The following is a 27546-nucleotide window of genomic DNA, read 5'->3' as shown; positions in this document are numbered from 1 at the left end:
ATCTCTGGCATTGTGTTGTGTAAGAAAATAGCACATTAGAGTGGCTTTTTATTGCCCCCAGCACAAGGTGCACCTGTGTAATGATCATGCTGTTTAATTAGCGTCTTGATATGCCACACCTGTCAGGTGGAAGGGTTATCTTTGCAAAGGAGAAATGCTAATTAACAGGGATGAAAAACAAATTAGTTCACAAAATTTGAGAAATAAGCTTTTTGTGCACATGGAACATTTCTGGGATCTTTTATTTCAGCTCATGAAACATGGGCCCAACACTTTACATTTTGTCTTCAGTGTAGTAGATCATTTGAAAATAACAAGGATCTTCGGGTCCAATGCAATGTCTCTCTAAACAGAGTAATTGGTATCACTTAGGATGACAAAAATATATATTTCTAAATATAATTAAAGGGATACTTTGCCAAAATGCCGATGAGGCCCTTTATCTACTTCTTAAGAATCCAGTGAACTCGTAGATACCATGTCTATAGCTGTGTTCGAATACTACATTTGTCAAAATACGAAGTATACACGCAGTGGACACTCTTTCCGTGCTTAAGGGCCTATAATGTAATTATTCAGAAAATGGGCGTGACTTCAACATTTTCAGACTTGAAGAAAATAAGCAGCCGAAGTCCGAGAGCGGATACAAATTCATTGGTTTAACTAATTATGACAAACGCTCAAGAACATGAGAAATGTAATAAATTACTTTTCAAATAAGTTACCTTATTGGCTGACAATTTGTTAGCTACACCATCCTTACAATGCGCATAGCATATCATTACAGAACTATGTACCAGTATGTTAGCTAGCTATCTAAGGTTAGTTGGCTACTAATACATCGAACTTGCCAGTATATTTACTATATGCTATCTAACTAACTACCCAACGTTTAGTGACTTGATTACTCCCGTTATTCTTAGTTTAGCTAAGTGGTATAGTCATTGTGCGTTCACAATGGACATTTGTGCGTTCATAAATTCGCTCTGGCCATCTACTTTGATTCCAGAGCACTCTCGTCTGAGTGCACATGTGGCAGAGCGTAGAATAACTGATGAATTTACTAACGCTCAACCCCCAGTTGAATATAGCCACTGACAGTGAACATCGGCCAAAAAATGCATAATTAGATTGTTTCCAGCAGCACGGTCACCAACGCTCTGGAAAACCAGCTCTGCTTGGGCGAGTAAATGGTCAGAGTGAGGTGTTCTTTCATCTGTGTCTGGAAGTAGCTAGCACGTTAGCTTGAATGTTTGACTGCCCTTGTGTGGTCAGAACGGGCCTGTATCCAGTGTGTGTTCTGAAGCTCAGAGTGAAACGCTCTGAATTTATGAAAGGACAATCTGACAACGCTCTGAATTTACAAACGCTCAGAGCGCACTCCATGTTGAATTTACTCGTAAGATGTCTTGCTAGTAATTTGTTTGCTAGTAATTTGTTATGCTAGCAAGAAGTTGCGGTAGACAGGGGAAGCGCTAGTACGCTCACCTGAAAGGACGTTTACAGTATGTATACTAAAATGAACTAATAGTATATACTCATTAAGTATGTTAGTATGGGTATTCGAATACAGCTTCTGGCTCTGTGTCCAGTATGAAGGAAGTTAGAGGTAGTTTTGTGAGCCAATACTAACTTGCATTAGCACAAAGTGGTAGCAGATACCAATAGACATCCAGTCAACTGACAACGTGTGCTAGTTAGCAACTTCCTTCAAACTGTACACAGAGAGATACAAATTGTATCCATGAGTTCATCTGACCCTCGGGAAGTAGATACAATCCCTAAGTATCCCTTTAAATATGAAAGCATATAAATCATAAGCAAAAAGGCACCGTTTCAGACCAGAACATGGCCATTTCAATTACCCAAACAGTCAATTTACTCAACCCTGGAATGTATTTGGGATGTTCCCAAATACTGGAAAGGTGGGCCCGAGTCAAAAAGTTTGGAAAACCCTGTGCTAAACGACTAAAATGTAAATATAACTGGAATTGTTGAGCAGCACAAATGCACATTGCGCCAGTATCATTTGGATAATGGCAATATGGTATGGCCAGTGCAGTGTCTTTTTGTATTGCACAATATGAAGTCTATAGTGTTGAGTAAAATGCAGTGTCATCTGTGCATTTAGCTGAAAGCTAGAAACTTTAGTTTTCAATTGCATCAGATGAATCAACATAAAACAGAGTATATTAAATGAGAACCTTGCACATCTACAATATTCCTGGCCATCAATGCTTATCAATTAAAAATATTTCTGAACTCAAAGGGATCGAAAGAGGGGAAAAAAGGGGTGATGAGAGGGGAGAAAGGAAAACCAGTCAGTTGTACAGTTGTCTAGTCAGTAGTACAACTGAAAGGATTCTACTGAAATGTGTCTTCTGCATTTAACCCAACACCTCTGAAACAGAGAGGTGCGGAAGGCTGCCTTAATCAACATCCACGTCTTCAGCGCCTGGGGAACAGTGGGTTAACTGGCTTACTCGGGAGCAGAACGACAGATTTTTACCTCGTCCTCTCGGGGACTCGATCCAGCAACCTTTTTGGCTAGGCTACCTGCCGCCCCAGACAGTGTGTGTGTCTAATCCAGAGTGGACCGGTCCAGTGGCGAGTGTGTGTGTCTAATCCAGAGAGGACAGGTCCAGTGGCAAGTGTGTGCATGTGTCTAATCCAGAGTGGACAGGTCCCATGGTGTGTGTGTGTGTGTGTGTGTGTGTCTAATCCAGAGTAGACAGGTCCCATGGTGTGTGTGTGTGTGTCTAATCCAGAGTAGACAGGTCCAGTGGTGGTAGGGGCTCTCTCCAGTAGGAGAAGTGGCTGAACTCGGGGAAGTCGAAGGAGGACGACCTCCCATCCTCAGAGATCATAGGGAAGAAGTGCTCCACCAGCTCGCTCAGGTGACTGTACCTGTGGCACACACACACGCACAATAATGTGCCGGAGCTATCACAGCTCTATAAATTCAGCTGTAATTATTAGGAGTGATCGATTCTGCATCTTGGAACAGACATGACAGCAAGCTCTAAACCAAAGCATGCTGTTATCAGGAGCATTTTAACATTTTTAAAATAATTATTAAATCAAGACAACTGTACTGTATGTATTTAGTGTGCACTTTTGAGGGGTGGACTGATGACCGTCACTCCTCTGTGGCTAGTGTACTTACGAGGACTTGCTCCCTTTGTTCTTCTCCTGAATGAGCTCTCCCTTGGGGTTCACAGTGAAGATCCTGGTGTCAGGGACACCCACTTCCTTATAAGCATTGGCATCCTGGGAAAGCCCAGACAACACTTGATTTAAGGTAGATTTAAAATACAAAAAATCCATCCCCCAGGGAATGGATTGAGAAACGATTGCCAAACACAGACAGTGAGTCAGCGGTGTGTGTGTGGCAGTGTCTAAAATCTGTCTTACCTACTAAAACTACATACGGTGGACTAATCATACTACATACTATTTAGAAAGTACTGTTTAGTAAAAATGTATACAGTGGGCCTCCCGAGTGGTGCAGCGGTCTAAGGCACTGCATCGCAGTACTAGTGGCGTCACTACAGACACGGGTTCAATCCAAGGCTGTCTCGCAGTCGGCCGCAACCGGGAGACCCATGAGGCGGTGCACAATTGGCAAAGCGTTGTCCGGGTTAGGAAGGGTTTGGCCGGGCTGGGATGTCCTTGTTCCATTTCGCTCTAGCGACTCCTTGTGGCGGGCCCGGTGCATGCACGCTGACTTCTGTCGCCAGTTGTACGCTGTTTCCTCCGACACATTGGTGCGGCTGGCTTCCAGGTTAAGCAAGCAGTGCGTCTAGAAGCAGTGCGACTTGGCAGTGTCATGTTTCAGGAGGACGCATGGTTCTCGACCTTTGCCTCTCCCGAGTCCGTACGGGAGTTGCAGTGATGGGACAAGACTAACTACCAATTGGATATCATGAAAAGGGGGTAAAAGTACAAAAATATATATGTTTGGTATACAGTGAGCAAAAAAACAACACACTTGGCTCAAATGCATGTGTTATTTCCCGCCATTTGTTCATTTGGTACAGCCCGTCCCCTATAAAACGTTATAGTTTCCTAAAAGGCCTGTGTGTGTGTGTGTGTGTGTGTGTGTGTGTGTGTGTGACTGTGTGTGGCTCACATTGGTCCTGTTGCCAAAGGCTGCATAGAAGGGCTTCCTGTGGGGGTTGAACAGGTCTCGGATGTCGGTGAGGCAGGCAATCTTGAACACCTCCGGCTTCTTCTCTACCACCTCTCTGTGCAGGGCAGAGAAGAAACTGCTGGGGGCCAGCAGCACGGGGCCCTTGGGGAGGACGGTGCCTTTGTCGTTCACCCACTGCAGGTAGCCCTTAGTGATGTCAGCCATGCCGATGGCCCGCGCCGAACAGTAGAGGAACTTGTATCCGTTTCTGGAAGGGAGAGCGAGAGGGAGAGGTTACCCATTGATAAAACAACAACTGGATACAAGCATCTTGTAAGTTATCACTGGCTTCCAATGAGAGGCACAGAATGGCACATGAATTTAGAGCAGGTTTCACGATTTTCTCATTTTGGCTCAAAATAAGAGTTTTGGAACCAACACATGCACAGTAAATACTGATGGTGGAGGGAACGGCTGCTTCTTGTTCATTATGAACCTAACAGAAGAAAACAGACTGAAAAAGAGAGGGACTATCTAGACATCTACTGAACAGGACCCTGGTGTGACTTACTGGTGGATTTTGTGGTAGAGACGGGCAATGCCGTGGTGTGTCCAGTCTTTCCCCAGCTGAGGTAGGATATGACCCAGGGCATCAGACCTGTAATGGGCAAGGAGAGAGATCATAAAGCATTGAACACACATTCACATGTACATAAAGATTGGATCATACTGGGCCATGATGGTGCTAAACAGTCTCTAAAAGCACAGGGTAGTACCTTTCTTACACACACAAACACACACTCACTTTGTGATGGTGCCATCAATGTCTGAGATGACGACGTGGTCGTCCCAGTTCCACAGGTAGATGGCGGCTTCGCAGCGACAGGTGCCCTGGTACTGAGTGGTTACGCTGAACATAACCTTGTTGGCCCCCTCACGCAGGTTCAACCGCTCCTGATCACAACACAGGGTAGGGATTATGAGGCAGTGTGTATGACTGTGTGTGCAGGTTTTTTTCTAGATCAAATGGGCGTAGGTGGTGGAAGTGGCAGGGGGACACAGTCGGCTCGTCTGCCATGCCAACATTTTGGAGGCCCCCCATCTTGGTGGTGTAGAGAACGTTTAGCATTTTTTAAAACAATTTACTGCAATTCTGCACATTTCTCCATGGACCTGAGAAATGTTTGCAGTTTTAAAGCTAATGTCCTGCAATTCTACATATTTTGGCCTGGAGCTGAGAGAATGTGGCCATTTAAAAAAAAAAAAAAAAGGTAATTTCCTACAATTCTATGAATTTTGCCATGGCTAATATTTTGCTCAAACTTCTTTTTACTGCTAAATAAATTGCTTTTGGAATGTTCAATTCTTCCTGACGGTCTAACTTTTATTTTTGTGATTGTTAGTTAACAAACACCAAAAGTTTAGACCTCCTCATTCCAGGATTTTTAAATGTATTTTAAATATTTTCTACATTGGTCAAATAATAGTATAGATATATCAAAACTATGAATCATGCAGTAACCAAAAAAAAATGTGTTATAATTCAAACAATATATTTTAGATACTTCAAAGTCGCCACCCTATGCCTGGATGACAGCTTTGCACGCTCTTGGCATTCTCTCAACCAGCTTCATGAGGTAGTCACCAGGAACACATTTCAATTAACAGCTGTGCCTTGTTAAGTTCATTTCTGGAATTTCTTTCCTTCTTAATGAGTTTGAGACAATCAGTTGACAAGGTAGGTGTGGTATACAGAAGATAGCCCTATTTGGTAATAGACCTAAGTCCATATTATTGCAAGAACAGCTCAAATAAGCAAAGTGAAATTACAGTCCATCATTACTTTAAGACATGAAGTTCAGTCAATGCGGAAAATGTCAAGAACTTAGGTTTCTTTAAGTGCAGTCACAAAAATCATCCAAGCATTCTGATTAAACTGTCTCTCATGAGGACCGCCACAGGAATGGGAGACCCAGAGTTACCTCTGCTGCAGAGGATAAGTTCATTAGCGTTACCAGCCTCAGACACTGCAGCCCAAATAAATGCTTCATAGGGTTCAAGTAACAAATCTCAACATGTTCAGAGGAGACTGCGTGAATCAGGCCTTCATGGTTGAATTGCTGCAAATACACCACTACTAAGACACCAATAAGAAGAGACTTTCTTGGGCCTCGAAACACGAGCAATGGAGTCCAAATTTTAGGTTTTTGGTTCCAACCGCCGTGTCTTTGTGAGACACAGAGTAGGTGAACGGATGATCTCTGCATGTATACTTCCCACCGTGAAGCATGGAGGTGGTGGTGTGATGGTGTTTGCTAGGGACACTGATCTATTTAGAATTGAAGGCACACTTAACCAGCATGGCTACCACAGCATTCTGCAGCGATACGCCATCCCATCTGGTTTGCGCTTAGTGGGACTATCATTTGTTTTTCCACAGGACACTGACCCAACATACCTCCAGACTGTGTAAGGACTATTTGACCAAGAAAGAGAGTGATAGAGTGCTGCATCAGATGACCTGGCCTACACAATCACCGACCTCAACCCATTTGTGATGGTTTGGGATGAGTTGGACTGCAGAGTGAAGGAAAAAAAGCCAACAAGTGCTCAGCATATGTGGGAACTCTGTTCGAAAAGCACTCCATGTGAAGCTTGTTGAGAGAATGCCAAGAGTGTGCAAAGCTGTCAAGGCAAAGGGTGGCTACTTTGAAGTATCTCAAATATAAAATAGATTTAGACTTGTTTACTACATGATTCCATATGTGATATTTCATAGTTGATGTGTTCACTATTATTCTGCAATGTAGAAAATAGTTTTTTTTTTTTTTTACAAAAAACTTGAATGAGTAGGTGTTTCCAAACATTTGACTGGTACTGTTGATCCATCACCTTTTCTATACAAGTTAGTGCTGTTAAAGTATTTGCACCCTTTCTGATTCTCTGTTTTTGCTACAGAATGTTAAATTTGATCTTCAAACAAAACTTAGTAGATAAAGTGAACCAGAGCGTACAAATATGTATATATATATATTTTAAATTAACAAAGTTATTCAACAACAGATTCCCCTGTGTAAAAAAGTAATTGCCCCCTTACACTCAATGACAGCAACCAAATGCTTACTGTAGTTGTTGATCAGTCTTTCACATCGCTGTGGAAGAATGTTGGCCCACTCTTGTATGCAGAACTGCTTTAACTCAGTGAAATGTGTTGGTTTTCAAGCATGGACTGCAACAACATCTCAATTGGGATTAGTTCTGGACTTTGACTAGGCCATTCCAAAACTAAAAATGTCTAGTTTTAACCATTTAATGTTGACTCGATTGTGTGTTTTGGATCACTGTCTGTTTTGTTGCATGTTCCAGCTGCGCTTCAACTCACAGATGGAAGGCCTGACATTCTCCTGTAGAATTGTCTGATACAGAGCAGAATTCATGGTTCCTTCTATTAAGGCAAGCTGTCCAGGTCCTGAGGCAGCAAATAATCCCAAACCGTCACACAACCACCACCATGCTTGACCAAAAAGATGACTCAAGTTTGCCAAAAATAACCTGGATGATCATCAAGACTCTTGGAAGAATTCTATAGACAAGATTAGTCAAAATAATAACTTTTTTGGATGAGATGGGTCCCATTATGCCTGACAAATCAAACACTGCATGCCATAGTAAGAACCTTACACCAACGGTCAAGCATGGTGGTTGTAGTGTGTTAATTTGGGGATGCTTTGCTGCCTCAGGACCTGGACGACTTGCCTTAATAGAAGGAACCATGAATTCTGCTCTGGGGACAAATACTTTTTCACAGCACTGTATATCCTGTATATCGGGTTTCAGTCATTTAAGTTTACAGGGAAAACATTTTTCGATCCCAAAAAAGGAATGGACTTAGGCGATCTGAAAAAATGCTTAGGCAGCCCACCCAAGGATATCAATGGCAGAAAAATGACTGGCGTGTGTGTGGCAGTGATGACGTACTATCTGTTCGGAGGTGAGGCGTAGGGACTTGCGGTACATTTGGCTAAAACACTGGGCAGTGTTTATGGTCTCTGATGATAGGTTGCCCACTCTGCCTAGGCCCGCCTCCTCGTCACTAGTCAGGTCATCCAGAGTCGCCCTGAAAAGTCACACATGGCAGAATTACTAGTCCATCAGCTAAAATAAACTCAAATCGGTCATATGCGTTACGCATAAGGAACTGTGTGTGTGTGTGTATATATGTGTGTAATCACTCACAGTATGGTTGTTGAGGGACCAGTGACAGACATAGAGGTTGAGACATCATTCTTGGTCTGTGCCTCCTCTTGGTCCTGCTTAGAGTTCTCTCCAGTCTGCCATAGGGAAAGACAGAAACATATTGTTGTTGTTAGGCGGCTCTTTACCGTTATAAAACGGGTAGTTTGGACCCTGGATGCTGATTGGACGAGCAGTGTTCAAAGCTGTGGCGTATTTGCTGAAATTGGCACACCTATGCCTGCTAACAGTTCCTTCAGAGTTATCACTGCGCCGCCATAAGAATATCATCATGTCCACGATGCTGTCCGAACCTTCTCTTGAATTTCTTTCAACAGCATTTATCTGTGACTATATTCATGATATAGCACAGCCTTTTGTGCCTTATTGCTTAATTAAATACGATGATGATTCATGAAATTCCAAACTGACTAAAAAGTTAATTATAAGGTGTGCTGGACAGGAACAACATGTGTAATGGCTGGGGGTTCCCAGAAAACCTGGGTCGTGTTAATTATGTGACACCCTAGCAAAACATGTTGCAAAATGATTGTTTCTTATTGGACAAGTTCAGATAGTACCTTCCTTTTTTCTTCCATTTTGTGCATACTGAACACAACCCTAGCATGGATTGAGAAACGCTGTGATCGTCTACCTGGTTTGAGTTAGTGTCCATGTCCTTCCTCCTCCAGGAGAACCACCAGCGGCCAGACTTTTTGGGCATCTTGTCCTTCACCAGCTGGTCAATGGCACTCTACATACAGTACAATGTTAAAGATAACACCTGTCACCACTTTCCCTACTTCCTCCTGAAGTGTGCACTCGTACACTACTCCCCATACATTGGTGTCAGTAGGTATGAGCCAGAGAGAAACTTCCTTCATATTTATTTATACTTGTCATTTCATTTCAAATTCACGAAGGGAAGTGAACAAGGGTAGAGATTAGAGATTTACCTTTGGTATATTCTTTTGAAAAACTTGCATTGACAGGACCATAGGGGCAGCCACTGCCCAGTTATAATACCTAAAAGAGCACAAAAAAAAAATATGAATGTGTCAATGGACAGACATTCAAAATATGATGGCAGAACTACAAGCAAACAACGTATTGTACATCACCAAATGCAACTCTAACACTTACTTTGAGTTGATGCAGATAACCAGGTTTGGATCTTCGATGATTCCAGGGTTGCTCACCAAATCCTGGTAGTTCACAACGTGCTCCATAAACTGATCTGGAACAGAGGCAAATGGCAATAGAGAAAGTCAAGAAAAAGTCTCATCAATCCAACTGTTAGAAATTGGTAAGAATGCATAGGTTACCACGTGTTCATTTCATCTAAAAAAGGTCCGTCTTCATTGTTCTCTCTAGCTTGTTAAAGATCATCACTAGAAGCAGCTAATGGTGAGCGGATGTGGTTCCTTCCATCGGACACATACACAGCTGCACAGAAATAGACATCGCAGGAAAGTTCTTCTGCAACAGGGTGATCAAATTAGGATACACACACACCTTTGTTGATTTGACTGGTGTGGCCGGTATGGCCGCAGAGGGACATTGTAACGTCCATGTGGTCGGTGGTAGAGTCAGACAGGTACTCTGTGCCGCTGTCCATGGCCCCACTGCCCACCGACTGGGGAGACTGGTTACCAGAACCGGACCCTTGCTCCGCACTGAGCCGCGAGCATCCTTCTGCCTCACTGAGTGGAGAGGCATAACCATTAGCAAAATCTTCTACCACTATGCATTTTACGTGTTTACTTGAGAAGTGAATTGCCTGAGTTGAAAGGGAATTGATCCCCATGCTAATTCCATGTACATAATGGATAATCTAACACTAATATTTCATCACTATGAGGGAATAGAAAGTTCCAAGCTGTTGCATTTATCAGGTGCTATTCAGGAGTGGGATCAACAGGTTCTAACTTTGAGAAACACTCAAAAATGACTTGATTTGGTATAGGATGTGATACAGTCTATGACATCTTATGTTTGCTGATGTCCATGTGAGTCCCTACCAGTGTGACCTGCCTTGTGAGGACAGTCAAGCCTAAGATAAGATAACATTACTCATGATCTGGTTAGGGAACGCATCCTGCTACATTATACACATAGTTAACTGATTTGTGTCATCCTTGACACTAAGTAAGTGTGGATTGCGGAAGGTATGCCAACTGGGAACTTGGGTCATTTCTCGACAGAAGTGGGGGAAAGGTGACAATTTGGGCTACATATTATGAAATCCATTGCCTGTTGACCTTCATTCCATGGGAAATACCAAAACATAATTCTGTGGGGCATGAAAACTCCAGTTTATAAAGAGTAATGTCCGTTCTAACTATAAGTAGCTCCATGTTAGAATCCATGCACTCACCTACTATGTAAGCTCACTGGCCATGTCCGAATACCTGTAATTGCATTCTAAATAGTAGGCATTTTGGGTATACAAAAATAGAAAGTTAGATAATGTGACATTAAATATTTTGTATGCTTTAACCATCTAGAGGGAACATTGAGTTTTGCATTACTGCTATTAGCCAATAGAAATGCATTGAATAACAGAATCACTACATGTTACAACAGATAGTCCCCCCAAAAAATCTAAAGGAAGTTTGTTCTGAAATGTCGGTCCTATTTCTGAGAGACATAAGAAATATTTTATATTTGGTTTTATATGCATTTATCTCCATATATACACACTTCCATTCATTTTTAAAACTAGTACTGGGGAGCTTCAGAGGAGTCCCAAGAGGCTTGTGGGGGTCGTATTGAGTCATCTGTCAATATAGGGTTCATAATAGTTCAGGCCAAACCGTTCGGACGCTACAGACGTTTTCGTGAGAAGACCGATTTTTGGAATGTATCATGGTCTGACAAACACTGCTCCAGCTCTACCTCATTTCACCGCTGATGTGGAAGGGTGATATCAGCAGATTTGGTGGATTGAGAAGCAGACAATGCAACAAAAAAAGCATCTCTCTACCTTAAGCAAATCAATTCTAAATGGAGATTTTATTATTTGATTTCCACGGGGTGGAGGGTGTGGGAAAGAGAATTGTAGGACAAGGGTTAAACGCAGGTTTACGTTCACTGTCATGAATCTTGCCCTGGAGGCAGAACTGAGCAATTTTCACTAGATGGGCCAATTTGAGTCAAAATTGGCTATATACATTCCTGAAAACAAAAAGGAGATTTTTTGGTCTTGGTTAGGGTTACACTTTAGGGTTAGTAGTGTGGTTAAGTTTAAAATCAGATTTTCTGACTTTGCAGAGCTGCCTCCAGTGCAAGATGCATGACAATAAATGCCAACCTGCACTTTCAATGCTAGGATGTCATACTTGTTTCTTCTTTTCGTCTAATATGAATTCACTGCATGCTATTGAGGAAGAAAATGAAGGACGGACGGAAGGAGAGCTGGGAGCCCTTTACCTTTTAGGTGGGAAGTAGAGAGCTGCCACCTCTGGGTCCAGGTTAGACAAGTCATCCAGGTAGATGTCAGAGGGTCCAAGGTGCTGACTGCGTTTACCTGTGTTCACACAGCACAGCAGCAGAGACAGACCACACAATTCAATGTCATGTCAAAACCAACACTCAAATCCTCTTGAAAATGTTACTATAATTTGTATACCTTTCAAATCCTCTCAGATCTACAGGATGCGTGCCCAGGGTTTAGGAGTGAGACGAGATCGGTTTCTCACCTTTCTTCTTGTCCTGGTGCTCTGCTGAGCTAGACTGCTCCTCCCCCAGAGCCTCAGTGGCTAACAAGTCTGTCACTCCGACACTCTCTGCAGCCTGATTGGTCAGGGAGCAATCTGTGGCTTTGTCCATCATTACAGAGCCATTCTCTGTGTTCTCCCCTCCCTCGGTGCAGGGCTCAATCCCGCTGCCACCCTCACTCAAGACAACTTCTGGCCCTTGTCCATTGGGTTCTAGAAAGGCACTGTGCTGTTCTGGTTGTGCTCTGCTACCCAGGTACTCTGTGGTAATGAGACCTAAGTTGGCTGCACTGGCATAGCTAGTTGTGTTAGCCAAACTAGCCTTGTTATCTAAAGCAGCTGTGCTGTCGCTAGCTAGCCTGTCTGCGCTATTTGTGCCAGCTTTGCTACCTTTTATGGATGGGATATGTGTGTCTATACAGTCGTTTTCAACTTGGCTAACCATGTTGTCAGCTACACATTCAACATTTGCTGTGCTTTCTTCGCTAGCTTGTCTATCAGTGTTGTCTACATTAGCCATACTAATTGTGTTAGCCAGGGAGTTTCTGGAGTCTTCCAGCTCCGGGTTGGATGGGGACTCCTCGGCTACTTCATCCCCTGCCTGCTGGGTCTCTACTTGTGGCTGCGTTTTTGTTTTTCTAGGCCCTGGGGCTTGGGGCGATTCTATGCTAGCCATCGCTAATGATGCCAATGTTAGCGGCTCTGAGGTGTGGTGATTCGGGGTGGAGTGGGTCATATTGGAGGATCTCTCCAGGTCTATGCGTGAACTTTCTGTGGGTTGGACCGCTGGTCCAGTCCTGGGCGTGGGCCTGACCACCACCGTGACGCTACTGCTCTCTCGGACAAAGTGGACCCCGGGCTCCAAGCCCATGTCGAAGGAGTCCTGCCGCTGGATGGTGCGGAAGTGGGAGCTGTCCGAGCAGTGGATGCCAGCAGAGACATGCTGCACCTCCACCCTCCCTCTCTCCGTTGGACACATCTAGAGGGAGCAGGGAAAACAAAGCAGTGTGGTGATGGGAGCTACTGAACAAACTGTTTATAACACCTGTACGTCCTGTGTCATGTAGGGATGTGCCTTTCAACCACGATTCGATTCGCATCTAGATACATGGGCTCTGATACAGTACAGGAACGACTGTACTGTGTGAGTGTGTGGGAGGGGGGAAATCCCCATCACCCACCAATTAACTTGGCATTTTCGCAGCACATTTTTTGGGGCGCTTAGTAATATGTCAATATTTATCTGTAGAAATTAGCAATTATTATAGAACAGCTTTGGATTTCACCAGTCTTAAAAGTGAACGGTTTTGACCATTTGGGGCGGTAGGTAGTCTATCGGTTAAGAGTGTTGAATCCCACGAGCAGACTTGGTGAAAAAAAATCTGTCAATGTGACCTTCAGCAAGGCACATAACCCCAATTGCACCTGACTAAATCACTCTGGATGAGCATCTGCTAAATGTTTAGAACATTGAGAGCTGCTCTACTCCGACTCCCGCTCAGACCATAGGCCTACAATGCAGCTCAAAATAAGTACAGCCGAAATTACAACTTTACCCTGTCCATGTAAAAATGACCAAATAAACTGACTATTTAAAGCAAAACTACCTTCATCTTTCCAATGGTGAACCTGGCAATCGAAAAGCCCCAATCAGCAGCAGTGAGTTGTGACACACCGGTAGTATACACAACTCTGTCGGTAAAAAAACAATTCTACAGTGCATTTGGTAACAATGACCAAGCAAATAACATTGGGTGTCACCCAACTAATAAAGCCTATGAGTTGACATTGCGAAAGACATTTTACAAACATTTGAATGCTGAAGATGCTAGGAATATTAGATCAGGGAGGCTCTGGTTGGCATGAGCACCTGCACTCTGCGCAGTTGTTATCAGACTTAAAGATCAATGACTCATACACAGTTACATGCGTAGTTAGTTAGGCTACTGAAGTAAAAGACTTAAATGTAAGGAGAGTACACATCAACTCAGTCACAAAATATTAGATATTTTTGGAGGGGGGGGGGGGGAATACAATTATACGAGTAAAAAAAAAAACAGTGAAGCGCCTGTTGATGTGTTAAATAATTATCGGACCAATTCATGCCACTTTTGAACTGGGGATGGACGCCCATCAGTGAATTGTTACATCCCTAATGTCCTTTTATGACACCTGTACTTCCTGTTATGACCCCTCTGTCCCATTATGACACATATGGCGTGTTATGATACCCATATGTCCTGTTATGACACCTGTACACCCAGTTAGGGCCTCAATATGCCCTGTTATGTTATACCTCGGGAAAGCCGCCCCAGTTCCACTGCATCGGAGGCCCTGAAGACTCCGGAGGCTTCACCAGCAGCTCAGAGTCACTCTTGGGGGAGGAAGGACGACTATAGAACACACTGGAAATAGAAGACACAGAGAGAGGCTAATTAACTAAAGGAAAGAGAGACAGAAAGAGATGGGGGCGGGGGGGTCAGAAGAAGCTCCCAGAAGGCTCTGATGAAGGTCATGCATACGTAAGCTAAGCTAGATAAACAAATGATAGCGGCAAGCGGAGCGTGCAGGTTTTTTTCTTTCTTATTTCAACAATAATTACAAATAATTTGCACACACCTGCAACAATTAACCTCAGATGTGTGACTGTTTTTCCTAATTAGAGAGAGCAGGAGAAAAAAAGACAGGAGGGGAAAAGTGACAGAGGGTTCATAAACTGGAGAAAGAGGGGGACAGGCAGTAAAAGAGAATGAAAATACAAACTTATTTTAAGTGACTACCAGGGGCGGTTGCTAGGACACAGATTAGACTATCCTAGTCCTGGTTCAAAAAGCAAACTCATTGGATAATTTTTTTTAGGGTCTGGTAAATTGTCTGACCTGTTGTCTGGCCAAATGTACTCTTAAGTCTCTAATTGGTACAGCCAGAAGAGGACTGGCCACTCAGAGCCTGGCTCCTCAGTTATTTTTTCGTGGCCACGGTGCTTCTGCCTGCATTGCTTGCTCTTTGGGAGTTTAGGCTGGGTTTCTGTAAAGCACTGTGACAACTGTTGATATAAAATGGGATTTATAAAATACATTTGATTGATTGGTGGTGTGATTAGTGGTGTGGGGGCTGTGCTTTGGCAAAGTGGGTGGGGTTATATCCTTCCTGTTTGGCCCTGTACGGGGGTGTCCTCGGATGGGGCCACAGTGTCTCCTGACCCCTCTGTCTCAGCCTCCAGTATTTATGCTGCAGTAGTTTATGTGTCGAGGGGCTAGGGTCTGTACTTCTCCTGTCCTATTCGGTGTCCTGTGTGAATCTAAGTGTGCGTTCTCTAATTCTCTCCTTCCCTCTTTCTTTCTCTCTCTCGGAGGACCTGAGCCCTAGGACCATGCCCCAGGACTACCTGACATGATGACTCCTTGCTGTCCCCAGTCCACCTGGCCATGCTGCTGCTCCAGTTTCAACTGTTCTGCCTTATTATTATTCAACCATGCTGGTAATTTATGAACATTTGAACATCTTGGCCATGTTCTGTTATAATCTCCACCCGGCACAGCCAGAAGAGGACTGGCCACCCCACATAGCCTGGTTCCTCTAGGTTTCTTCCTAGGTTTTGGCCTTTCTAGGGAGTTTTTCCTAGCCACCGTGCTTCTACACCTGCATTGCTTGCTGTTTGGGGTTTTAGGCTGGGTTTCTGTACAGCACTTTGAGATATCAGCTGATGTACGAAGGGCTATATAAATACATTTGATTTTGATTTGATTTGATTGATTGTATTGACCTCTCTGAGGGGGACCACTCTCCATCAGAGTGAGGGTGGACGTCCCTGGTCTGCACGGCCACCAACTCTTCATGCGGCTCCTCTGACAGCGAGAAGTACACAGACTTACTGTTAGGGAGACAAAGAAATATATTTAAAAAGTTAGCCACAGGGTTTCAGAACACTAAAGCTGATCACTCAAAGCCACATACCGGATGCAAAATCTAACAATTAGACCTGGGTTGAATATGTATTCGCCTTCCACCTGCCTGATTTGGCTTGGACGGCACAATGAAACCGATAGAATAGTAATTTTCAACCAAAGAAATCAATGTTTTCAAATTGTAGTTGATAGGTTGTTCAACGAAGAGTACATTTTACATCCCTTTGATATTTTAAGTAACATTTTTTCACCAATATTTAATTTTTAAAAGCCTGTTATCTTACATGAAGTGCCCTTTATTATAGACCACATGTAAAATTCAATAAATTAGATTTTTTATATTAATAAAGACTTTCTTTATTGCCAAAAATCTGTCTCTCTTCTAGTTTTTCAAACTTCTAGCAAGATTTTAACCCACTTATCGCCACCATTTGTCCACGTTTTCACCATCATTGTAAGGCCCTACTTACGTTCTGGCTTTGACAATCATTTCTGAAGATGATCATTTATTTCATGTGATTACTTTACTTCAGTCCCTCATTTTAAGGTCAACCCTGATAGGTGAACTTAACTCTTTTTAATATGATGAAATTATACCTTTAAAATTATATTTTCAAAAGAAACATTGAACATGGAATCAAATTATACTGTAAAAGCAGGACAGCTGGATGTAATCTTTTTGTCCATTTTCTGGTGTTTTGTGGTGGGAAACTGAGCCTGTCGAGCATATCATGTCAACCGTTGCCCACAGATAGTCATGAGGTCAGCTCGGTTTGAAAATTAAAAATTATCAAGTTTTCAATTATACAAAAGTCCCATGACAGTAGTGACTGCTTATCACTTTTTAACCATCAGTTATTTACATTTCTAAAATATTTAAGTTGTTGTGTATCTTACATTTGTTTCATTTGTTGTTAACCTTGACTAACCTGTGCCCCCGCACATTTACTCTGTACTGGTATTCCCTGTATATAGCCTTGCTACTGTTATTTTGTTGCTCTTTAATTATTTTTCTATTGTATTTTTTAAACATTTTTTTTTAAGGGTGGCTACTTTGAAGAATCTCAAAATGTAAAATATATTGATTTGTTTAACACTTTTGGTTACTGTATGATTTCATAGTTTTGATGTCTTCACTATTATTCTACAATGTAGAAAATAGTAAAAATAAAATATAAACGTGAAATTAATAGGTGTGTCCAAACTTGGACAATTAGACATCGAAAAATAACTGACATTTCGGTTCATCGCTGAGCACTAATAGATAGTCTAGAAATCTTTAAAAAATGTAAACTTTTTGGTGAAGCTTGCATTCAATTGCTCTCCCTGTTGCACACACCAAGCTTCTATTCCCCCTGTCACAAGGTTATTTATGGATGATTTAAGATGGAAAAACTCAACTGTCATTTTATTTTGAGATGGGAAAAATATAGGTTTTATTAAGTTGAACGTGTGCTCTATATAATATATAGAATATAAAAAAACAAAAATTTAGTTTCAGAAGTGTCATGTTTTTCACGCTGCGTTTTGTCATTTCTGCTCAGACTAATTTTGTGATTCAGCTGCACTCGGATGAGAATTCACGAATGGGCATTCTATCAGCAGAGAGATGTAGGCTACAACCAAGAAAAGTAGCTACACTTTTCTCGGGTAAAATGCAAGACTAATTTCAAGCAAACGTAGCTGGCTACATTCTTTCTATGACAAACATTAGAAATATGCATCGTTTTGGCAAAAACATACCTTGCCTTTTCATTGTAAGCTCAATTACATTTGTGGCTGCCAGCCAACTTGTGTCAAATTGCATCTGATGAATGAAGCTATTTTCTGCCAAATGTGTTGCAGCAATGTATTTTCATCAAAGGAAAATTATAGTTGCACGCCCCTGATCGAAGCAACAAAAACAAAGTGACTTTCAATATAAAATACAGGTGAAAAAGTTTCAAATGCTGATTTCTGAACTCTAAAACGACACCTGTTACACTACCCAAAATGTACTCTATTCGTGGAACAACCCTGATAGTGACCTGGCAAGCATGGGCGTGCTGGGCTCTTCTTTGGAGTGGCTCTCCTGTTCTCCTGACTGCTCCCTCGCTCTCTCCCTTTCGTCGGACGAAGAGCTACCATCTTCTCTTAGGTGGGAGTCGGAGCGTATGCGCACTCGCCGCCTCTTTTTCCTTCGTGTGCTTCCGGAACTGGGGAGCCCCTCTAAGGTTTCCTCGGCCACCTCCAGCAGCTCCATGTGGATGGGCGACGTGCAGAGGTGGGCTGGCACTCTGGACTGGGGGGGTGCACATGTCAAACTAAGGTTTGAATTACATTGGGAAAGTATTCAGACCCCTTGACTTTCTCCACATTGTTACGTTACAGACTTATTCTAAAGTTAATCAAAGTTGTTCCTCATCATAAAAAAACAAAACAGAAATACCTTTTTTACATAAATATTCATTCCCTTTGCTATGAGACTCAAAAATTGAGCTCAGATGTTTCTAAAACTTGGAGTCCACCTGTGGTCAATTCAATTGATTGGACATGATTTGAAAAGGCACACACCTGTCTATATATGGTCACAGTTGACAGTGTATGTCAGAGCAAAAACCAAGCCATGAGGTCCAATGAATTGTCCATAGAGCGCCGAGACAGAATTGTGTCGGGGCACAGATCTGGAGAAGGTTACCAAAAAAATGTCTGCAGCATTGTAGGTCCCCAAAAATACAGTGGCCTCCATCCTTCTTAAATGGAAGATGTTTGGCACCACCAAACTGAGCAATCGGGGGATAAGGGCCTTGGTCAGGGAGGTGACTGACAGAGCTCCAGAGTTCCTCTGTGGGGAGGGGAAAAACTTCCAACAGAACAATAATCTCCGCAGTACTCCACCAATCAGGCCTTGATGGTAGAGTGGCCAGATGGAAGCCACTCCTCAGTAAAAGGCACATGACAGCCCGCTTGGAGTTTGTCAAAAGACAACTAAAAACTCTTAGACCATAAGAAACAAGATTCTCTGGTCTGATGAAACCAAGATTGACCTATTTGGCCTGAATGCCAAGTATCACATCTGGAGGAAACCTGGCACCATCCCTACGGTGAAGCATGGTGATGGTGATGGCAGCATCATGCTGTGTGGACGTTTTTTACAAGCAGGGACTGGGAGACTAGTCAGGATTGAGGGAAAGATGAACAGAGCAAAGTACAGAGAGATCGTTGATGAAAACCTATTGCAGAGCGCTCAGGACCTCAGACTGGGGCAAAGTTTCACCTTCCAACAGGACAATGACACGAAGCACACAGTCAAGACAATGCAGGAGTGGTTTCAGGACAAGTCTCTGAATGTCCTTTAGTGGCCCAGACAGAGCCTGGACTTGAACATCTCTGGAGAGAACTGAAAATAGCTGTGCAGTGACGCTCCCCATCCAATCTGACAGGGCTTGAGTGGATCTGGAGAGACGAATGGAAGAAATTCCCCAAATACAGGTGTGCCAAGCTTGTAGAGTCATACCCAAGAAGACTCAAGGTTGTAATCGCTGCCAAAGGTGCTACAACAAAGTACTGAGTAAAGGGTCTGAATACTTATGTAAAATATGATATTTTAGTTTTATATTTGTAATAAATTAGCTAAAATTTCTAAAAATGTGTTTTTGCTTTGGGGGGGGTACAAATTCAGCCATTTTAGAATGTATTTATTTATCCGTTATTTTACCAGGTAAGTTGACTGAGAACACATTCTCATTTACAGCAACGACCTGGGGAATAGTTACAGGGGAGAGGAAGGGGATGAATGAGCCAATTGTATACGGCTGTAACGTAACAAAATACGGAAAAAGTGAAGGGGTCTGAATACCTTCCTAATGTACTGTACAGCATCAATAAGCTACAGAAGAAACAAAATAGGTTACATCATGTCACCTTCCCTATTAGCTCAACATAACTATAAAGAGAGGTTCACCTCCATGACTGAACAAACCTATAGGATCAGATAGTCAAAACAAAATGTTTAAAAACATACCTCAAAATCCTCATTTTCCTCCACAAAAAAAGCTTCTCCATTGTCCCCCAGTTTCATTTGCAGGTGAACTGGCTCCCCATTGATCTCTATGTCCACCTGCAACACACGGTCACAGGCAGTGTGTGTGTGAGAGACGATCCGCTTACATACAGTACATGCACCCTCCATTTGTAAACACCACCACCCACTCCAATCTTCTTCTTCATACTCACCACTTTCTCCTTGGAGCGCAGCACCCCCAGCTTGCCAAAGCGCACATGGAACGGAGAGCACTGGAGGCTGCCGTCGGGCTGACGCACCACGATGACGTCGATGGCCCCCGTAAGTGTGGCCGGGTTCAGGCCCCGGTATAGTTCTTTGACCGTCACAAACACAGTCTCCGCCAGCTGCCCCACGTAGTTCATGGTCTGGGACTGGAGGGGAGAGAGCAGGTCAAGGGGCAATTCTTGTCCAATGTTTACACAATTCTTTACCAATCTTATTCATTTGAGATATATCATCCAAGTTTGTTGGCAAAGCAGAATATTTACATACACTGAAAGTACAAAACATTAGGAACACCTGGTCTTTCCATGACATAGACTAACCAGGTGAAAGCTATGATCCCTTATTGACATCACTTGTTAAAACCATTAAAAAAAATATCAGTTTAGATGAAGGGGGGGTTTGGTTTAAAGAAGGATTTTTAACCCATGAGACATGGATTGTCCATGTGTGCCATTCAGAGGGTGAATGGACATTTCAAAGTCACTTACATGTTCTGATTTAGGTATGGTAATAGGTGCAAGGCGCAACGGTTTTGTGTCAAGAACTACAATGCTGCTGGGTTTTTCCTTCTGAACAATTCCCATGTGTATCAAGAAGTGGAGAGGATAGTAAGTTAAGATCCTCGGCGTACACATCACGGACAAACTGAATTGGTCCACCCACACAGACAGCGTTGTGAAGAAGGCGCAGCAGCACCTCTTCAACCTCAGGAGGCTGATGAAATTTAGCTTGTCAGCAAAAGCACTCACAAACTTCCACAGATGCACAATCGAGAGCATCCTGTCGGGCTGTATCACCGCCTGGTACGGCAACTGCTCCGCCCACAACCGTAAGGCTCTCCAGAGGGTAGTGAGGTCTGCACAACGCATCACCGGGGGCAAACTACCTGCCCTCCAGGACACCCACACCACCCGATGTCACAGAAAGGCCATAAAGATCATCAAGGACAACAACCACCCAAGCCACTGCCTGTTCACCCCGCTATCATCCAGAAGGCGAGGTCAGTACAGGTGCATCAAAGCTGGGACCGAGAGACAGAAGCTGTTTTTCAATCTCAAGGCCATCAGACTGTTAAACAGCCACAACTAACATTGAGTGGCTGCTGCCAACATACTGACTCAACTCCAGCCACAATGGAAATTGATGGAATTGATGTGAGAAAAAAAATGTATCACTAGCCACTTTAAACAATGCCACTTAATATAATGTTTACATACCCTACTCATCTCATATGTATATACTGTACTCTATATCATCTACTGCATCTTGCCATCTTTATGTAATACATGGATCACTAGCCACTTTAAACTATGTGTTCCTAATGTTTTGTGTACCAGGATCAAGTCCACTGTCAAATCTTTTGTCATGCTAAACTAAGATGCTAATAGGCTAGCCTAAGTGTTTGAAACAAGCTTTACTGACCTTTGGAATGAAAGAAATAGGTTAAAGATACTCTGATCAAGATCAAGGTTCAGCACTGCAGAACCAACACAACAATCTAGCGATGTGATTTAATTGAACTACTCATGATGATGAATAAACACACCTTATATAGTTCCTATTCATTGGGTGAAATATGATAGATCTCGCTCTCTTAATTCAAAGGGGATAGCTGCACTTGCTACATCCATTTTTAGACACTTAAATGTATTATACATTTGTCCATTTAAATCAGTGTTTGGTTGACACTTTCTTATTGTTTGAACTGCAGATTACTGCTAACTATTTTGTTACTAAGACAGGTCTGAGGTTATGACAATGTAACAGGCTCTAGGCCTAACAAATCAATACATTTAGAGATAGTGGTACTCTACTTAGACCTATTGTCTGAAATTCTATAAATTCTATGTTAAACAGCTTAGGCTACAGTAGGTATTCTTCAATAAAGGTGAGTTGGTGCACACTTCACAAGGGGGTGAGGAAGAAAGTATGGTGTGAGTAGAGGTCCACACAGTGCAATTGACCTAATAACCTAGCCATGCTGCTTCTAGAAAAGTAGGCCGGGACACTGGAAAGCTCCTGGGCTAGAGCGATGGTGGTGTGATTGTGTTCTTCTCTTTGCTATTTCAGGCTTTTCTAGTTGTGGTTGCTAATTTTTGTGATACATTAGGCTATTTTGTGAAATAATACGTGCGGTCAGAAGTATTTTTATTTTTATTTTACCTTTATTTAACCAGGCAAGTCAGTTAAGAACAAATTCTTATTTTCAATAATGGCCTAGGAACAGTGGGTTAACTGCCTGTTCAGGGGCAGAACGACAGATTTGTACCTTGTCGGCTCGGGGGTTTGAACTTGCAACCTTCCGGTTACGAGTCCAACGCTCTAACCACAAGGCTACCCTGCCGCCCCATGTAAAATTAAAGTAAAATGGAGTCTGGACACAAAGCCCACAATGGACAAAATGGAGGTAGAGCAAATTGAGTATGGGGGTGTGGTAAAACTGACATTTGATGATACATTTCTTACAAACCAAGAGTAGGCATATTACTTTACATGAAGACGTCCATCCATGATTAAGCTAGTTGATCTGTAGTACTACTGCAGTAAGGCTTCTCAGATCACTATGAATGGCCGGTATGCGAATGACTTGTGACTTTGCTGCTGATCCTTTCAAGCGTTAGACAAAGCATGCGATTTCTACATGTCCTGATGTGTCAGACAGGCTACAACATGCATCTTAGCCACGACATGCATCATAGTCATGGGGAACCATTCATTCAGATTAGCCTAAGTGGTAGAGATAATTCAAAGGCAAACAAGCCCAGAGGCAAAAAAATTAATAGACTCATCCCATCTGTTAATGTCATCCACTTACTGTGTGTACCTCTGACATATATGCTACCAGCATGCCCCTGATGTGGAGCAAATAATGGCCATGACATGACCTGTAAAACAGGTGTAGGTGGAATTTGCCATGGTCACATGATCTAATAGCATCAAATTTGATGCCAAAATCCTCACTCCCTCAATAGTGAGTTTGTTAATTTAAGGGATGGGTCAGATTTCAAACAAGGTATTATTTGGACAAAAACTGTGACATGCCTAACTGGGTGAGAACGTCAGATGTCTTGAACAGAATTGACCTCGGGGCAGGCAGCCCAATTCTGATTTGTTTGCCCATTGTTGGAAAAAATATCTTATCTGATTGGTGAAAAGACCAATGTGGGAAAAACTATCAGAATTGGGCTGCCTGTGTAAATGTAGCCATAATATTCCAAAAATAAAGTTGACATTGTGGCTGTGCTAACTAGCTATAGTAACTAACTAGTCAGTCAAACAAACCGCGCTTCCAAATTATGATTAATTTATTATTTTTATAATGACGAACATCCAGACACTTAGCCTGGCAGTCTGCATGTCTAAAACAGACTACATTCGGTAACCATCTATCGTTTTCAAACCAGTTGCGTAGCTAAAAGCAGTTGGTGGTAGGCTACCAGCTAGCCAGCCATCATAGCTGATTTAGATAGTTGTCAGGGAATTCATATTCTGGATAACAACAGGATCGACCCAACTCCCCGTCTCTTGCGACGCGGCTGGCTGAAATAGCAACTATTAGATTCACTTTACAAAACAAAGCTTTATAACATATCAACGTATGATTGTCTCACACATCAACGCCAATTGTCATTTTGGAACTCTTAAACAACACTAAAGTCACGATTCTGTTGATTTTTATCTTACCTGGCAGACAGAGTTTCCGAAAAATTATTAAGTGATACTTCCTACTTCAGGCGCATGCACACACGATTCTATGAATGGAAGAAGACGCAAGTCAATCATTCGAATAACCAATTAAAATATATGGGGAAAAAGCAAAGAACACGCCTCTGGTTTGTTTTGTAGTCAATGCGTGCACCCAGAGCTACGTATTTAGACGTAAAGGGTTAATCTGGGGCAAACGCAATAAACATGCCGTAGTTTAATAAAATGTATTAAACTACGGTATCAATAGCCTTTATTTACACTTGTAAATGAAAGTAATTCTTATTGAACTTATATAAAGGTTAAATAAATAAAACATATATTATCGAATGCTGGTTGGGGAGTAACAAATTACATGTCATTCCTTACATATAAGGGATTACAAAAACTAATTGTAATCCGTTACATTACCAGCAAAAATATTGTAATCAGATTAGATACTTTTGAAAAACTATATGATTACTTCGAGGATTACTTTGAAATTCAGAAAATATGTTTGTGAAAAAAATCTTTGACAATTCTTTATTTTCTCAATGACATTCACATCAGCATCGAAAAAAGGCTCACATTTATATTTGTTCCACCTGAGCGAATCTGACCACAAATCAGAGACCCGTATGATGACACACCACCGATCGCGGAAAATAGCAGGAATAGGTTTTTGTCCGCTACAGTCGAAGCAATGTCTTCCAATGGTGCGACTGCTGTCGGCATCCACATATTATCCAATTAGAACAAACGCTTGGAGGTAAGGATGACAGCAGTGGTGAAGTCGATAAGGATGTCACTTATTATTGTGCTTTACAGATGGTGGTTGTTGTGGATGGCTGTTCACAAGTCTAAATGTGTATTTGAACCCAATAATGGTTAAATTAAAGAAATAGTAGCTGCCTATCAATCATTGTTTTTGAAACCAGTGGACAGCCAATGAAAAATGCGCTACATAGTGCGGATCCAAATCTATGGAATAGAAATTGGGCTTTTATTGCACAATCAAATTCATACGGATAAAAAAAAGCCCATGTGCCTAATGGACACATGTTCAAACGTGCACACTTTTGATAGATTTAAAGGTCCAATCTGTAGTTGCTACATCAATATTTTGTACATTTAAATTATATATACCCTACCATTAAAAAGTTTGGGGTCACTTAAAAAATTGTCCTTTAAAATAACCTCAAATTGATCAGAAATACAGTGTAGACATTGATGTTGTAAATTACTATCGTAGCTGGAATGGCTGATTTTTGTATGGAATATTTACATAGGCGTCACAGAGGCCCATTATCAGCAACCATCACTCATGTGTTCCAATGGCACGTTGTGTTAGCTCATCCAAGTTTATAATTTTAAAAGGATAATTGATCATTAGAAAACCCTTTTGCAATTATGTTAGCACAGCTGAAAAGTGTTATCCTGATTAAAGAAGCAATAAAACTGGCCTTTAGACTAGTTGAGTATCTGGAGCATCAGCATTTGTGGGTTCGATTGCATGCTCAAAATTGCCAGAAACAAACAACTTTCTTCTGAAACTCGTCAGTCTATTCTTGTTTGAGAAACGAAGGCTATTCCAAGAAACTGAAGATCTCGTACAACGCTCTGTACTACTCCCTTCACAGAACAGCGCAAACAGTTTCTAACCAGAATAGAAAGGAGTGGGAGGCCCCGGTGCACAACTGAGCAAGAGGACAAGTACATTAGTGTCTAGTTTGAGAAACATACGCCTCACAAGTCCTCAACTGGCAGCTTCATTAAATAGTACCCGCAAAACACCTGTCTCAACATCAATAGTGAAAAGACGAATCCGGGATGCTGGCCTTCTAGGCAGAGTTGCAAATAAAAAGCAATATCTGAGACGGCCATTAAGATGGGCAAAAGAACACAGACACTGGACAGAGGAAGATTGGGGTAAAAAGTGTTAAGGACAGAATCTAAGTTTGAGGTGTTCGGATCACAAAGAACAACATTTGTGAGAAGCAGAAAAAATGAAAAGATGCTGGAGGAGTGCTTGACGCCATTTGTCAGGCATGGTCTAGGGGTGCTTTGGTGGTGGTAAAGTGGGAGATTTGTACAGGGTTGAAGGAAGGCTTGAAGAAGGAAGGCTATCACTCCATTTTGCAATGCCATGCCATACCCTGTGGACGGGGCGCTTAATTGAAACCAATTTCCTCCTACAACAGGACAATGACCCAAAGCACAGCTCCAAACTATGCAATAACTATTTAGGGAAGAAGCAGTCAGCTGGTATTCTGTCTATAATGGAGTGGTCAGCACTGTCACCGGATCTCAACCCTATTGAGCTGTTGTGGGAGCAGCTTGATCGTATGGTACGTAAGAAGTGCCCATCAAGCCAATCCAACTTGTGGGAGGTGCTTCAGGAAGCATGGGGTCAAATCTCTTCAGATAACTTCAACAAATTGACAACTAGAATGCCAAAGGTCTGCAAGCCTGTAATTGCTGCAAATGGATGATTCTTTGACAAAAACAAAGTTTGAAGGACACAATTATTATTTCTATTAAAAAACATTATTTATAACCTTGTCAAAATAAAGAAAACAAGGACATTTCTAAGTGAGCCCAAACTTTTGAACGGTAATATAAATATATATCTTCATTGATTTTTGAAGAATATAACTTAAATGTTTCATGAGCTTAGTTCAACTGTCACACTCACGAGAACCAAAAATATAAGCTTGTTTTATTCCAATGTTTGTAAACATTGTAAATGTAAACAAACACTGAATAGCCTCATAACATGGTTAAAACAAAACAAATTATATCATGGATGGTCAGTCCTTGCATCCATAACTACTAATCCAAGCCCATCCCTCAGCTTTTTACCAAGAGGCAAGGCAACTGTTTTGTTATTGTTTCATCTGTGGATTTGCCCTTTAAAACAGCTGCATATTATCAAGTGTCAGCAACAAAAGGTAAATAATAGGACTATGGCAAATGCAGCATATGACATTCATTTTTCACATGTAAATAGCACTTTTCAGTAGTGCTCAAAGCATGTCATTCCATGAGTGCAGCATTTTTCAACTGGAATCAATGAGTCCAATCAGTCCTCCATGACAACAAAATCATAAACAGTAGAGCTGGTGAGTAAATCCTTAGTTTTGGCTAATCTATACTTGAAGATAACAGATCAAGGGGCATTACATTTATTGGAATGACTGGAATTCTGTTAGACTTTGGTTCTTAATGTAAAGATATACTTTAATCATATTATTATATGTAGTAGAAAGCGATGGGTTAGAAGAAGCCTACATAACCAACACATAAAGTAAAATTTAACATCCATATATAGCCAGCAATGTAAACTTTAACATTGATTTATCCTGCAATAGATGTCGTTCAAATGTCCTTGCCGTGTCTGAATCCTGGCTTAGGAAGGCCACCAAAAATTCTGAGATTTCCATACCCAACTATAACATTTTCCGTCAAGATAGAACTGCCAAAGGGGGAGGAGTTGCAGTCTACTTCAGAGATAGCCTGCAAAGTAATGTCATATTTTCCAGGTCCATACCCAAACAGTTCGAACTTCTAATTTTAAAAATTAATCTCTCCAGAAATAGG

At 42.0% G+C, this 27546-nt stretch overlaps 1 protein-coding gene across 1 annotated transcript; it reads right to left on the bottom strand.

Annotated features, from left to right (window-relative positions):
* Positions 1–224: 224 nt before the first annotated feature.
* Positions 225–24081, bottom strand: LOC124027315 (phosphatidate phosphatase LPIN2-like). Its single transcript, XM_046339778.1, has 19 exons — positions 23947–24081; positions 20208–20408; positions 19996–20091; positions 18020–18273; positions 15851–15958; positions 14381–14489; positions 12067–13063; positions 11798–11894; positions 9881–10068; positions 9509–9602; positions 9322–9391; positions 9021–9119; positions 8369–8463; positions 8111–8249; positions 4938–5086; positions 4704–4790; positions 4133–4400; positions 3167–3270; positions 225–2907 (listed from the first exon to the last, which is right to left on the bottom strand). Exons 2-19 carry the CDS (start codon positions 20397–20399, stop codon positions 2760–2762), a joined length of 3294 nt encoding a protein of 1097 aa, XP_046195734.1. The 5' UTR covers positions 20400–20408; positions 23947–24081; the 3' UTR covers positions 225–2759.
* Positions 24082–27546: the final 3465 nt, after the last annotated feature.

This window comes from Oncorhynchus gorbuscha, linkage group LG03 (genome assembly GCF_021184085.1).
Source record: "Oncorhynchus gorbuscha isolate QuinsamMale2020 ecotype Even-year linkage group LG03, OgorEven_v1.0, whole genome shotgun sequence".
Lineage (NCBI taxonomy): Eukaryota > Metazoa > Chordata > Actinopteri > Salmoniformes > Salmonidae > Oncorhynchus > Oncorhynchus gorbuscha.
The sequence above is the reverse complement of the archived record's forward strand: the minus strand, read 5'-3'. Positions and strand labels throughout refer to the sequence as shown.

Bases quoted from the DNA above. Each gene is read 5' to 3' on its own strand.
- LOC124027315 (XM_046339778.1), bottom strand. From the start codon at position 20,399: ATGAACTACGTGGGGCAGCTGGCGGAGACTGTGTTTGTGACGGTCAAA. The intron at 8,250-8,368 runs GTGAGTGATTAC...GTGACTTTTCAG, and splicing joins GGTCCCTCAACAACCATACT to GGCGACTCTGGATGACCTGA. The intron at 4,401-4,703 runs GTAAGTCACACC...TCTCCCTTCCAG, and splicing joins CTCTACCACAAAATCCACCA to AAACGGATACAAGTTCCTCT.